The following is a 14,831-nucleotide window of genomic DNA, read 5'->3' on the forward strand; positions in this document are numbered from 1 at the left end:
CCATGTTTGGTCCCTTTGGTAATGTACCTGAAAGGTTTAATTTTGGCATTTTCAATTTGCCTGAGGGAGCATTAACATGCCAGTCTGGAGCATGAAGCTCTGGCATTTTCATTTTACCTGAAGGCATGTCTAAGTTGAGCTTTGGGGTATTAAGGTCTAGTTTGGGACTTTTGAGATCAACATTGGGCATGTTTATGTCTGGTGCATTTAAACCACCACTAAAATTGGGACCAGATATATCTAGATCAGGTGTTTTGAGGTCTAGGTTAGGGCCCTTTAACTTTGGACCAGAAAGCCCAAAATCAGGCATGTTAAAATTAGGCTTTTTGAGTTTTCCTGATGGACCAGAAACATCAAAATCTGGCATTCCCACATCAGCTTTAGGACCTTTGAGGTTGACATTGGGTACATTTACATCAACATCTGGGACATCTAAATTTCCGTCAATCTGAGGTCCTTTAAGTCTTGGGACGGTAAATTTAGGCATTTTCATTTTGGGCATTTTGAATTTTGCTTTGGGGGAACCAATGTTGAGATCTGGACTGTTAACATCTAACTTGGGAGATTTAAGGTCCATGTTTGGTAAGTCCAAGTCAGGGGCATCAAATCCACCCTTTATCTTTGGAGCTTTCAGACTTAGATCTGGTGAATCAATGTCCATGTTTGGTCCCTTTGGTAATGTACCTGAAAGGTTTAATTTTGGCATTTTCAATTTGCCTGAGGGAGCATTAACATCCCAGTCTGGAGCATGAAGCTCTGGCATTTTCATTTTACCTGATGGCAAGTTGAGCTTTGGGGTATTAAGGTCTAGTTTGGGGCTTTTGAGATCAACCTTGGGCATGTTTATGTTTGGTGCATTTAAACCACCACTAAAATTGGGACCAGATATATCTAGATCAGGTGTTTTGAGGTCCAGGTTAGGGCCCTTTAACTTTGGACCAGAAAGCCCAAAATCAGGCATGTTAAAATTTGGCTTTTTGAGTTTTCCTGATGGACCAGAAACATCAAAATCTGGCATCCCCACATCAGCTTTAGGACCTTTGAGGTCGACATTGGGTACATTTATATCAACATCTGGGCCATCAAAGCTTCCATCAATCTCAGGTCCTTTCCGGTTTGGTAGGCCAAATTTAGGCATTTTCATTTTGGGCATTTTGAATTTTGCTTTGGGTGAACCAATGTTGAGATCTGGAGTGTTAACATCTAACTTGGGAGATTTAAGGTTCATGTTTGGTAAGTCCAAGTCAGGGGCATCAAATCCACCCTTTATCTTTGGAGCTTTTAGACTTAGATCTGGTGAATCAATGTCCATGTTTGGTCCCTTTGGTAATGTACCTGAAAGGTTTAATTTTGGCATTTTCAATTTGCCTGAGGGAGCATTAACATCCCAGTCTGGAGCATGCAGCTCTGGCATTTTCATTTTACCTGATGGCATGTCTAAGTTGAGCTTTGGGGCATTAAGGTCTAGTTTGGGGCTTTTGAGATCAACCTTGGGCATGTTTATGTCTGGTGCATTTAAACCACCACTAAAATTGGGACCAGATATATCTAGATCAGGTGTTTTGAGGTCCAGGTTAGGGCCCTTTAACTTTGAACCAGAAAGCCCAAAATCAGGCATGTTAAAATTTGGCTTTTTGAGTTTTCCTGATGGACCAGAAACATCAAAATCTGGCATTCCCACATCAGCTTTAGGACCTTTGAGGTTAACATTGGGTATATTTACGTCAACATCGGGGACATCCAAATTTCCGTCAATCTGAGGTCCTTTAAGTCTTGGGACCGTAAATTTAGGCATTTTCATTTTGGGCATTTTGAATTTTGCTTTGGGTGAACCATTGTTGATATCTGGAGTGTTAACATCTAACTTGGGAGATTTAAGGTCCATGTTTGGTAAGTCCAAGTCAGGGGCATCAAGTCCACCCTTTATCTTTGGAGCTTTCAGACTTAGATCTGGTGAATCAATGTCCATGTTTGGTCCCTTTGGTAATGTACCTGAAAGGTTTAATTTTGGCATTTTCAATTTGCCTGAGGGAGCATTAACATCCCAGTCTGGAGCATGAAGCTCTGGCATTTTCATTTGACCTGACGGCAAGTTGAGCTTTGGGGTATTAAGGTCTAGTTTGGGGCTTTTGAGATCAACCTTGGGCATGTTTATGTCTGGTGCATTTAAACCACCACTAAGATTTGGACCAGATATATCTAGATCAGGTGTTTTGAGGTCCAGGTTAGGGCTATTTAACTTTGGACCAGAAAGCCCAAAACCAGGCATGTGAAAATTTGGCTTTTTGAGTTTTCCTGATGGAGCAGAAACATCAAAATCTGGCATTCCCACATCAGCTTTAGGACCTTTGAGGTTGACATTGGGTACATTTACATCCACATCTGGGCCATCAAAGCTTCCATCAATCTCAGGTCCTTTCCGGTTTGGTAGACCAAATTTAGGCATTTTCATTTTGGGCATTTTGAATTTTGCTTTGGGTGAACCAATGTTGAGATCTGGAGTGTTAACATCTAACTTGGGAGATTTAAGGTTCATGTTTGGTAAGTCCAAGTCAGGGGCATCAAATCCACCCTTTATCTTTGGAGCTTTCAGACTTAGATCTGGTGAATCAATGTCCATGTTTGGTCCCTTTGGTAATGTACCTGAAAGGTTTAATTTTGGCATTTTCAATTTGCCTGAGGGAGCATTAACATCCCAGTCTGGAGCATGAAGCTCTGGCATTTTCATTTTACCTGATGGCATGTTGAGCTTTGAGGTATTAAGGTCTAGTTTGGGGCTTTTGAGATCAACCTTGGGCATGTTTATGTCTGGTGCATTTAAACCACCACTAAGATTTGGACCAGATATATCTAGATCAGGTGTTTTAAGGTCCAGGTTAGGGCTATTTAACTTTGGACCAGAAAGTCCAAAACCAGGCAGGTTTAAGTTTGGCTTTTTGAATTTACCTGAAGGACCAGAAACATCAAAATCTGGCATTCCCACATCAGCCTTAGGACCTTCAAGATTAACATTTGGCACGGTTACATCAACATCTGGGCCATCAAAGCTTCCATCAATCTCAGGTCCTTTCCGGTTTGGTAGACCAAATTTAGGCATTTTCATTTTCGGCATTTTAAATTTTGCTTTGGGTGAACCAATGTTGAGATCTGGAGTGTTAACATCTAACTTGGGAGATTTAAGGTTCATGTTTGGTAAGTCCAAGTCAGGGGCATCAAATCCACCCTTTATCTTTGGAGCTTTCAGACTTAGATCTTGTGAATCGATGTCTTTGAAATCACCACCAGGCAAATGAATGCCCCTCCCTTTAAACTTGGGAGCGGATACATCCATGCCTGGAGTTTTCAAATCACATTCAAGGTCTTTAACTTTAGGCCCAGATAGCCCAAAACCTGGCATTTTGAACTTTCCAGATGGGCTTGGAAAGTCAAAGTCAGTTGAGGGGACACTCATGTCAATATTTGGATCTGCAATTCTAGCTTTGAGTTCTGGTGCTGCCAATCGCACATCTGGTCCGTCTAAATCTCCATTAAAACTGGGAACTTGGATACCTGGTAAATTGAATTTGGGCATTTTAAACGAAGGCGCTTCGTATGCTCCAGATGGAGTGCCAACGGCTAACTTTGGTCCTTTTAGGTCAACTTTAGGTAGATTTGCATTAGGTTCATGAATTCCACCTTTTATCTTTGGTGTTTCAAGACTGAGGTCAGGTGTTTTACCATCAACTTCACCTTTGCCTGAGAACCCAAATTTAGGCATAGTCAATTTACCAGATGGGGCATCCACATTTAAATCCGAAGATTTAAGATCAATCTTTGGTTTCTTAAATGGCAATTTGACTTTCCCTGAAGGCATGTCAATGCCTGGCCTTTGTATATCAAGTTGTGATACATCAACACCTGGCATTTCTAGGTCCAAATCAGGAGATCCTCCAGACAGCCTGAGCCTGGGTGACTCTACATATCCGGTAGGATTGTCCACATTTAGATTTGGGTTTTTCAGTCTCTTGGAATACTTGAGACCGAGTTTACCTGAGGGAACATCTGGAGTTCCTACATCCGGGAGCTGGACCTCACCTTCTGGACCACTAAAAGAAGGTCCAGAGATTCCCATATCAGAGGTAGTAAGACCTGAACCTTTTAAGTCCATACCCATTTCTGGACCTCTAAAAGTTCCATTGCTTTCCAGCCCAAATTGAGTTCTTTCAAGATTTGGCATTGTCAAGTCAAGAGACGGACTATCAGTGTCTGGCAGTTGTATACCAACGTCTGGAGCATTAAATTGTGGACTTCTAGCATTCACTTTCAGTCTTGGTACCTGAGCTCCACTTAGAGTAGTCCTATTGGACCCAAGACCCATAGGTGGAAGGTTCAGATTGCTGTCATATGATAATTCTCCAGCATCGTCGTCAATGGCCAGAGTCTTCTTTTTCATAAGTCCAAAGTCAACTCCACAGCGAGGCAACCCCATGTTGTGCTTGAGGTTGACCTTCGATGAGCCTGGTACAGTTGACTTGGGAGTAACCTCCTTGTTGACAGAGCCCTCCATGGCACCGTTAAAGTCATCTTTCATAAATTTCTTGATTTTTGCATTGTAGAGTTTGTTGTAGGAATCGTTCAGCATCTAGAAATATAAACCACAAATTAGTTTTTGAATGCAACTATAATATTTCCATTAAGGTAACTGTTCTCTTGTGGGGGGGAATTTTAGCATGGTTTCCATGATTCAATGTAATATATAGCTCTGGGGAACCAATATCACTGTTAGTTTAATGGCAAAAATAGCTCTTGGTTAAACATTTTAGAACTAATGCCTTTAAATGACACCAAAAAAAGCAAGAACTTTTGTTTTGGTGCAACCTGTATTAAAACCTTAAGCAGAACATCACAAATGGAAACAAATGTGAGGTTTGATGTGGACCACTGCTGCATGAATGTCCAAGAACATGAATAATTAACTAATTCAGTAATTCCTTGATAATATATTTACTCCACCTACCGTCTCAGGAGTCTTGGCACACTGGTCCAAATTTCCAAGACTCTTGCTCAAGTTGTTCCTGGTCAGGACATGGACCTTGCCATCAAACGGCTCCATCATCTTTAGTACGTTCAACACCTCGGTTTTTGAAAGTTGATCAAAGTTGATTGTTGCCCCCAAAAGTTCATCCCCTGAAAAAGAAGAATCAAGTGTTTGCATAAAACAGAAGCTTGTTCCAGAACATTAAAGGCTGAATAATCCATTTAATGGACGCAAATCATAATGTATGAGAGGGTAGACTAAGACTCAAAACCCTAAACCTGGCTCTCTCAATATCAGAGAAATGGAGATTGGGTTTAGTCTCAAATAATCTTCAAAATTTGATTAATGGGCACATTTTTGGAAAAGAACTTCTATGCTGTTTTTTGACTACAGTTCATTTTACGTACATTTAAACTGAGTGAGCAGAAGAATATGCAATCCATTACAATTGGGCTGAAAATTGACAGGCGTTTCTGTAATTAGGTACACTTCATTTACCCAAATGAAGGAGGAGATTTATTAGAGAAAACCTTTCAATTAAAAAAATCTATAAACTAAACTATAGGCCAAAAAAGCCCAATATGGCTCAATACGAAAAAAATTGAAGTGCTGGACTCAAAAAATCTAGTTAAAACATCGGATTATCTCCTGCTCACTTAGTCTAAAGCATTAAGGGTTAACACAACCTTTGATTTTAGTCAAATGTACGTTAAGGTCCTTGGATTTTGAAGGCGTGTTCTTGTAGGTAACAACTGTTTCAACTCTTAAAGGCAAAGGGTCGTACCTTCTCTCAATCCCTGATTGGCTGAGGAATTGTTGTCGATGCTGGAAACGACCAGTCCTCCCTCGTCTGACTGCTCCAGGATCAGGGACTCGGAGAGACTCCTTCCCCTGCGGTGTGACAGCTACAAAAACAAAGACACAGAAGCACAACATCAACCTCATAAGCTTTGAGAAGCAACATACATAAGATATTTAACTATTAAAGCATGTTTTAAACACATAACTAAAACAATATGGATGTTTCCTACCATGATCCTTGTGTCTTTGTCACGGTGGCATTGCAAAATCCCCTTTTATTAAACCTATGGAATAAAATAAAATGTTCAATAAATAGATTTACAGCAGTTTGTTACATGTTTGGCCCACTGTACAGTGCAGCTTTGGAGATTCTGTATGTTTTTAACGTGTTAAAGCTTATTGTGAGAATTGTAAATAGTTATCATACATGTGTTAACTCCCATGCATTATGTTATCAATAAAAAGGCAATGCAGGGGAAGAGCAACTTGGAATGATTTCAGCTGCTCGTCCCCTTTGTTAAAGCATAAAAGACAAAGTCTGTGTCCATGTGTACTTTTGACTTAAGGTTTTGAACCCAACACTCATAGAACAAAGCAGCAGAAACATCAATGGAACAGATGAACTGTTGAACCAGGAGAATCAAACAGCTCTGATTGCACAATAGTTTCACCTTTTTCAACTAGAAAATGTAACCAAGTCAAGTGAAAGCCACGAACCGGCCCCCGGCCTACTGATTAGAGCTGGTTTTCTCATTTTACAGCTACAAAGCAGTAACTAAAACATGTTTCCAGGTACTCTAGTGCAAGTTACCTGTTTTGTAAAGCAGGGGTCAGCACCTTTTAGGCTTTACTGAGGCGGGCTGACCTAGAAAATTCATTTGGCACCTGAACGTCTCCCAGAACTGCATTGTTATGCTGCTGGTTTAGTGCCATACGGTACCCATAATTGTATAATTTGTAGTCTTTATTGATCCCCTATGGGAAATCACAATTTACATACAACACTGTTGTTATTACACACTACACACAGGCCTGAAATACACACACATGCAGCTGAGGTGGGTGCGGTGCCTTGCACAACAGCACCTTGGTAGTGCCCAGGAGGGGAACTGGCATCCCTCCAGCTATCAGTACTTTGGTCCAAACAGGGACTTGAACCAGCGACCCTCCGGTTCCCAACCCAACTCCCTGCGGACTGGCATAAGTGTCTTTTATAGAAAAGCAGATTTCTGGTTTCTTTTGTTTTTATATCTTGGTATATGTTTATCTTTGTCTTTTTTAATGTATGTTGTATGTCATGTCTGTGTCTCCTGAATGGACCTGGAGTCTGTCAGTAAAGTTGATGATGATGATGATTTCTAAAAAAACATTTAAGGCGAGCAATTGGCAATGCATTAACAAAATCTAGTTTCAGATTTGATCAGGGCTGCCTGGTTTCACAGTTTAAGACACTGTGTAAGAGACTCCTCTGCTCTGATTGGTTGTTTCCCTAATGCCATTAGGAGCCATTAGGAGCCATTAGGAGCGCTTGTAAGAGGAAGAGGATCATGCTTGTTTTTTTTCAGAGATTATCTGATTCATGTAGGACTGTCAGGATATAGTGTTTGAGCAAATACTACAAATAGTTATTACCAACAGTAGCTTTGACCACTCAGGTAAAGGAAGACTACATAAGAAGCGTGGGTGTGCTACATAAATGCACCACTTTGGCAAAATGTCCACAGTTTAACTGCGTTTCTAAGCAGACATACATTCTAAGCAGAGGGAACAAGAAATACAAGAACAAGTCTGTGGGTGGGGCAAATCTACTTGGACAACTGAATATATTCTATGCATGGGAAACACTGCGTTTTATGTTCTTACAGTTGCGAGAACAAATGAAAAATCGCAAAGGCATGCTTTTGGGTTTGGGTTTCTGGTATTTTCTCTGCAACATTATAGGTTTTTAGTTTGATATCGCATGCTTTTAGGAATCATTGTTTCTACAGCAGAAAAAGACTATTGAAAAATGCACAATGTTTCAAATAAATTCATATCTATTCCCATTTTTCAATTCAAAAGGTATATTCACAGCCAATAAAGTATGTTTTAATCCTGATTATGTTGACTTTCTACATGTTATCTCAGTATATCAACAGTTATTTCAGACCAAGATGAATACTCACTACTCAAATTCTCTCATGAGCACATCCCCTGTTTTAGTGCGTAACTTTTTGATATTAATAAACGTCCGTTTACATTCAAGCCGTCGCCAGATGAGTTGCTACAAAGCTAATTAAGACTATCAGTGTCGTCCGGCGACTTCCGCTCGCAGAAACTCAAGTGAAGAAAAGAAGGCTTGTGTCATGTGGATGTTGTTATTACTTAAAGTTCCTCATGGAGGCTGCAGAAACTACGCACTACAGCTTTAAAATAAACAAGCAGATGCATCGCTCAGGTATTTGAGGATTGGCCTTGAGGAACACCAAGAACAGGTTTGTTGAGAGTTCCCTGAACAAGTGTTCTGTTTTTGGGGTGTTTCCTTTGTGTAAGCACTCAGAGTCATAAGTGACCACACCCACGGTGTTGTAGTATCAAAATGAGAGCGCTGGCAGACCTCCAGGGAATCCAGACACACTATGTTCTTTCCAGATCGTGTGAAAAGATGTACAAAGATAAACTGGATGGATAGAAATAGGATTTTATTCCCACACAAACACCTAAGTGCAGTTCTAATATAACACATCAAATTACGTGTAAATGAAACGGTTTTAGATCATTTTGTTGGCGTTTTAGGCCTTTATTTGATAGGACAGCTTAGACATGAAGGGGGGGGGGGAGAGAGAGGGGGAAAGACATGCAGCAAAGGGCCCAAATGAGGGAATTGAACCTGCAGCTGCTGCTGTTTACTGGGCTCTACACACTCTACCAGGTAAGCTAACCCGTCGCCCAATTTCCCCCCCAATTCACGCAGAATCAGTGTGCCAGTTAAACAACAAATATTCAATGTGTTTAGGCAAGAATGACTTCATTAATAACACAATAAATATTGCAGGATTATCTATAATATAATAGAATAGAATTATGTATAATATCAATGTGACTAAAGAATTCATTGCAGACAGTAAAAATTACATTCAATTTGAAGTAAAAAAACAAATAATTAAAGTTAATAAGTTAGTGTTACGTAGTGTTGAAAACTTCAAAAAAAGTTACAAACATTGAAAAAAAGCATCATAACGTGTTGGAAAAATGGGATAAAAACGTAAGAAAAAATTAAAAACATTGATAAAAAAGCGTCAACAAAATTGTTGATTTTAAGTTTTGACGGGAAGACAACTCAATGTTAAGAAAACTTTATCAGTCTGTAGTTTTACATCAAGTGTCCAGCATGTCTTTAAGAAATATGCCTCCACATTTAATGTGTGAAACCAAATACTAACACCAATCACATTATTGGTATTTAGCTATTATTACACACGGCTCTATATAGATTCGGAGCAAAGGCTGATTTACTACTTACAAAGTTAAATATTACACATTTTACAGGTAAGCCAAAGTGCACCCGCCTGCAGTTATAAAAGTTAAGAAAAGTTCAGAAAGTAAAGGCTGAATGCACAATAGAGCACTCAATCAAAACATGTTTAAATGTTTCTTTTAATGACATTAAAAGTAAAAAATCAACACATTTGTAACTTGGTGGCAGCAGAATATTTGTAGTTTGTAATAATAAGAGAGAGGGTAAACACTTTAAGCTGCCGACTGACAGAACTGACGTTTATATGAAGAATGATTTGATCGGTTTGTTTTTTAAGATACATTTAAGGAAAAGACTGCTGTGATTAAAGGTGAGTTGAAGAACAGCAAGTTAAAAATGAACCGTGTGCAGGAAAGAGAAGACGACTCATTGTGACTGCATGGTGAACATCATGCACTAAGAGTTGATAAAAAACACAACTGTAACAACAAAAAGAGACCTGAAACTGAAACACTGTGTCCCAAAACTCGCCACCTTAAGCACTGAGCACCACACAGGGAAATGAATGGGTGAAAACTGACCTCAGGGTCCATCAGGCAGGTGTTTGGACCTCCGTGTTGTTGAAGTTGGGTCCAAACTGTGGACGAACATGAGTCCCGGGTCCGACTGTTCGGTCTGCAGGTTGGTTCTGAGCCGAGGAGCTGCAGGCAGGTGAACGACTACCTCACCTGAAGCAGACAAACAGGTTCCACCTTAAAATGTCCTGCCTCTATTCGCTGTTACCATACACACACAAAGACACACACACACACATTCACAACACACACCCTTGTGCAAACACACCCTGATGACCACACGCCTGCGGCTCACTGTGCACATGCACACAGACGCACACCACAGCTGACTAAAGTACCTGAAGAACTTGAATGTCTGAGCCGCTTTTTCTTATCCAACACATCTGTTCCCAGAGTATCCACACACACACACACACACACACACACACACACACACACACACACACAAACACACACAGTAAAAGTGCAAAAAATATTAGCATCAAACTGTAAAATGCCGCAATAATTGAAAGTACTCATTATGCAAAATTATCCATTTTCTAATCATGTACAGTTGTGCTCTAAATAACAGCAGTGTGTTTAAAAAAAGTGAATAATGCTCAAAATCCTTAGAATAGCTTTTAATTTCCATAACTATCAATGCATTGGATATACATCACACTCAATTCCAAATCAAAACATGACCTAAATTGATGAAGTTTGTGTTCTACCTTTACAGAAAGTGAAGAAAAAGGAATATTAAGCTGTTTAAAATAAATAGCAGTATTTGCATTTTTATTTACAAACTCAAACATTTACTGTATAAACTGAAAAGTGTATCAAGATTTTGCTTTACTTTGAATCCCTGCACTAATATTTAGTTGCATAACCATTATTTCTGAGTACTGCTTCACACCTGTGTTGCATGGGGTCACCTGGGAACAGGTGTTCCAGCCCAGGACCATTGAACTACATCCCACCATTCCCCTGCAGTACTGGGTCTGGCCTCAGAAACAGCATTTTTGATGTCACCCCACAAGTGTTCTCTGGGATTGAGGTCCGGGGATTGGTCCGGCCCCTCCATAACATCAATCTGGTTCACCTGGTGTGTTTTGGGGGTCATTGTCTTGTTGAAAAACCCATTTCAAAGACATGTCCTCTTCAGCAGGAGTCATGATGTCCATTTCTTTTATTTTTGAGAAAGTATTTGATTTTGTTAGTGATTCATGTAGCCTAATGGCCTTAATTGGGGAACAATTAAAATTCCATCTTTTCTTAAACACAACTCTGACTCATCCTAAATGACTGAAGGGTTTTCACGTGTTGACTACTGGCCACATTAACCCACAACAGACCTCTTTGAATATTTTGATGTCTTGAAACTGATCCATGATCCCTGGTGTGCTATAAATAGACCCAACCCCACAGTATGAGAAACATCCCTACAACATGATATTTGCATCTCCATGCTTTGCTGTCGTCACAGGGTACTATGGCTTGAATTCAGTGCATGAGGGGGGGGGTGTCCTCAAACAAACTGTCTGCGGCCCCCAGACCCAAAAAGAACCATTTTGCTCTCATCAGTCCACGTAATGTTGCTCCATTTCTCCTTTGGCCAGTCAGCGTGTCCTTTGGTAAATCACAACCTATTCAGTACACATCTTTATTTTAACAATGGGACTCTGCGGGGGGGGGGGGGGGGGGGGGGGGGGGGGGGGCCTTCTTCTGATCGTAACAGTTCTCACAGGTAACTTTAAGTCTTCTTTGATTTCCATTGGTTGAGCCTTTACCATTTTGTCTTTAATTTTGATCCATTCGATGGTAGTTGACTGTGTTTTTTCCCGCACGACGTCAGTCAGGCTCCGGACGCCATTTCAAGGCATTTGAAATCATTTCGGCTGAGCAGACTATAATTTTCGGCACTTTTTAATCTGTTTTTACCTATCCAACTCCCTCAACTTTTTAATTTAAAGTCCGCTGTTCCTCAGAGCCACGTCTGGAACGACCCATTTCGCTGAGTTTTTCAGTGTGAAATGCACTAAAACCAACATGCACCACATCGGCCTCCTTCCTTCCTTAAATATGGGCCATAACTGACACCTGTTTCTCCACAGAATCAATCACCTCACTACTTAAACACAACACTGCTATTATTATTATTATGAACACGGCCCTTTCAACTACAGATTCAATTACACGGAATTATAAGCATGCATGTCATGACTTAATAGTCTTAATTGGGGACCAAATAAAAATCCCAACTTTTCTTAAACACAACTCTGACTCATCATGAATGAATGAATGGTTTTCTTTGACTCTACAACACTTACTAGTACATTACTACTACATTACTACCACAAAATATGATTTACGAGGTTAGTGATGTTGGACTGCTATTATTTGAACACAACTATATTTATGTACGGTACAGGCCAAACGTTTGGAACCACCTTCTCATTCCAAACTTTTATAAAAAGATTTTAAATTGAAACCACGACAGAGCAAGAAAATAAAAAATAAAAAACTAAACCAAACACTCCTCTCAGACAACTTGATAAGCGTGTTTTGAAGAAAAAATGCTGACCTGTGCCAAGGGAGCGGCAGGCGTTCCCTGCGTGAGTCACTCTGATTACAGCCGCTCGCTGATCACAAAGACCTTCGCCTGTGTGAATCTGGACTGGAAAGAACAGGAGTTCAGTGGCATTCACGCAGTTATTGTGTTACTGTGTTATTGTGCCTGGAAAGGTACGGCCGCATCTCCCGATGACTGTCACGTAAGAACGACTCGGTTCCCAGGCGAACCTGCTGAAATGAAAACAACAAGGTGTGACAACAACAGTTATTATAAAAGAAAACCGCTTTATTATGAATTATAAAGCAACCGCGTTGACACAACAAACAACAAAAGATAAATCCTTCCCAAATTACTTGTATCTCGAAATGCTAAATTATAGATATTATCATATATTACATATGTTAACAATACAGAAGGGGTATGTCTAGTGTAATCTGTGGCTCTGAACTGTTCAGTATAACAACAATGCATGTAGTAATACCAGAGGAACATAGTTTCTTCTTAAGGTCAGTATTTTAAATTTGATTACAGGTTAGAGTAGCAGCGATTAGTTGGTGACTCCATTTGTTGCTTCATCTTCATTATTTGCTGATTTTGTTGGTTTTACATACAGTAACATTAGTATTTTTTCCCATTTAAGGACATCGCATTTACATCTTATTTGTTTTAAAGTGCTCCAATTACGCTTTTTGGCATTTTCCCTTTCCTGCATTGTGTTATATATCTTTTGTGTGCATGTTATAGGCTTCCAAAGTAGGTACTGTCATGGCACGCTCTCATACTCTGCTTCTGACTGGCTAGTAGTCCTTACCTAGGTACTGTCAGGGCCCTCATACTCTGCTCCTGACTGGCTAGTAGTCCTCACCTAGGTACTGTCAGGGTCCTCATACTCTGCTTCTGACTGGCTAGTAGTCCTTACCTAGGTACTGTCAGAGCCTCATACTCTGCTCCTGACTGGCTAGTAGTCCTTACCTAGGTACTGTCGGGGCCCTCATACTCTGCTTCTGACTAGCTAGTAGTCCTTAACTTGCTACTGAGCATGTGCGACTCCCAAAAAAGATGGAACAGAAGTGCGATGCGATACTCTGGAGCTAAAACAGAGAGCTCAACACACAGGGGGAAAAGAGGAGCTGCAGCGATGTGCAGTACAACAAAAAGTTGAAAGTTAAACCATGTAAACCTATTCTGATATAACCTCTATATGCAATTACCTGAAAATAAGCATAATAGGAGCTCTTTAATATAGTATTTTGACCGGCCTTTGTCATGTTTCCTAGAGTTTTACAAATAAACATCGATGATGAAAACTATCATATAGACTGCAAAGTGACTCATCCTTAACTCCCACATGACAGAGGAGCCAGATTGGGATTAGAGATTACATCATTCAAGTTCAGACTGTTACGGCTGATTTATATTGCTTCATCTCTGAGCAAATTACAAGAACAAGGGATCTTGTGGAGGGTTCCTTAACAGTCTATATCAGTCTTAAAACCTAAAGGTTAACGGCAGCAAACGGAGAGCTTTTACTTTTATATGTCTTCCTTTTCCCAGTTTTGAGTTATTTCCAAAAAAATCCCCAAAACGAATGTCCCCCATCAGCCCTCGTAGCTGGTTCATAGCAGCCTATAACTGGCTGATTTCTTTCCCCAGTGCATGCTAGGTGAAAAGAATAATAATATAAGAAAATAGGACCTTGGAACTGCTCCCCACAAACCACTGAATCAACAAATATTGACAGTAGTACAGTAAATATTGTCAGATGATGACGGACTGGTTGAGTATAGAGTCCTACGTAAGACCTGCTGCCAGTTAAATGCTTGTAGTAATACATTTAAACAAATATGAGCAGGACAATATATAGTGCAAATGTATTCCTTTGTAGAAAAAGGTCCCCAAAAAATGAGATCAAGGAGTCCTTGAAGGGAAGTCTACCAAGAAAAGAAATCCGGTTTGGCGTTCCCAGGTTTTCGTGTCTCCACACGTCGTCCATTAAAGCAGATTAGGTCAATTGTTCATCTTAAATTGCCCGTAGGTGTGAATGTGAGCATGAATGGTCGTCTGTCTCTGTGATGAACTGGTGAACGTCCCCCCCCCCCGATTGTCCCCTCATTTAAACTGGGATCGGCTCCAGCACCCCCCCCCCCACCCTCCCTTCCCCTGACTGAATAGGAAAAGCAGTTACAGATGATGTATAGATGCTAATGGCAACATTTCAAATAATGTTGTTTAAGCATTGAAATGGTCAATTAAATAAAAACTTAATGTCAGCGCAAATTAAGAAAATATCAGCAAATCCATGTCGTCACTTCCCATTCCGAACAGGACCCTGGAGCAAGGCATTCCCCACTCCTCTGCTCCAACAGTTTTACACTCGGTGTTAAAGTTGTCAAAGTGTATGAAACAGGACGGTGCTGAAAAATAGGC

At 40.3% G+C, this 14,831-nt stretch overlaps 1 protein-coding gene across 4 annotated transcripts in view; it reads right to left on the reverse strand.

Moving 5' to 3' along the window:
- The window catches only part of si:ch211-69b7.6 (neuroblast differentiation-associated protein AHNAK), a 12,474-nt gene extending 2,469 nt beyond the window's left edge, over window positions 1-10,005 (reverse strand). The window contains exons 1-7 of one of the 4 annotated variants that reach the window (XM_034900712.1): window positions 9,857-10,005; window positions 6,049-6,102; window positions 5,802-5,922; window positions 4,997-5,166; window positions 3,452-4,621; window positions 1,426-3,265; window positions 5-774 (exon numbers count right to left, since the gene is read on the reverse strand). In XM_034900712.1, coding sequence (XP_034756603.1) covers window positions 5-774; window positions 1,426-3,265; window positions 3,452-4,621; window positions 4,997-5,166; window positions 5,802-5,922; window positions 6,049-6,051 — 4,074 coding nt within the window. In that variant the 5' untranslated portion in view covers window positions 6,052-6,102; window positions 9,857-10,005. The remainder of the gene's footprint in view (window positions 1-4; window positions 775-1,425; window positions 3,266-3,451; window positions 4,622-4,996; window positions 5,167-5,801; window positions 5,923-6,048; window positions 6,103-9,856) is intronic. The other 3 variants (XM_034900722.1, XM_034900737.1, XM_034900729.1) reach the window with 3 other exon arrangements.
- Window positions 10,006-14,831: the final 4,826 nt, after the last annotated feature.

Source organism: Etheostoma cragini, chromosome 2 (assembly GCF_013103735.1).
Source record: "Etheostoma cragini isolate CJK2018 chromosome 2, CSU_Ecrag_1.0, whole genome shotgun sequence".
NCBI lineage: Eukaryota > Metazoa > Chordata > Actinopteri > Perciformes > Percidae > Etheostoma > Etheostoma cragini.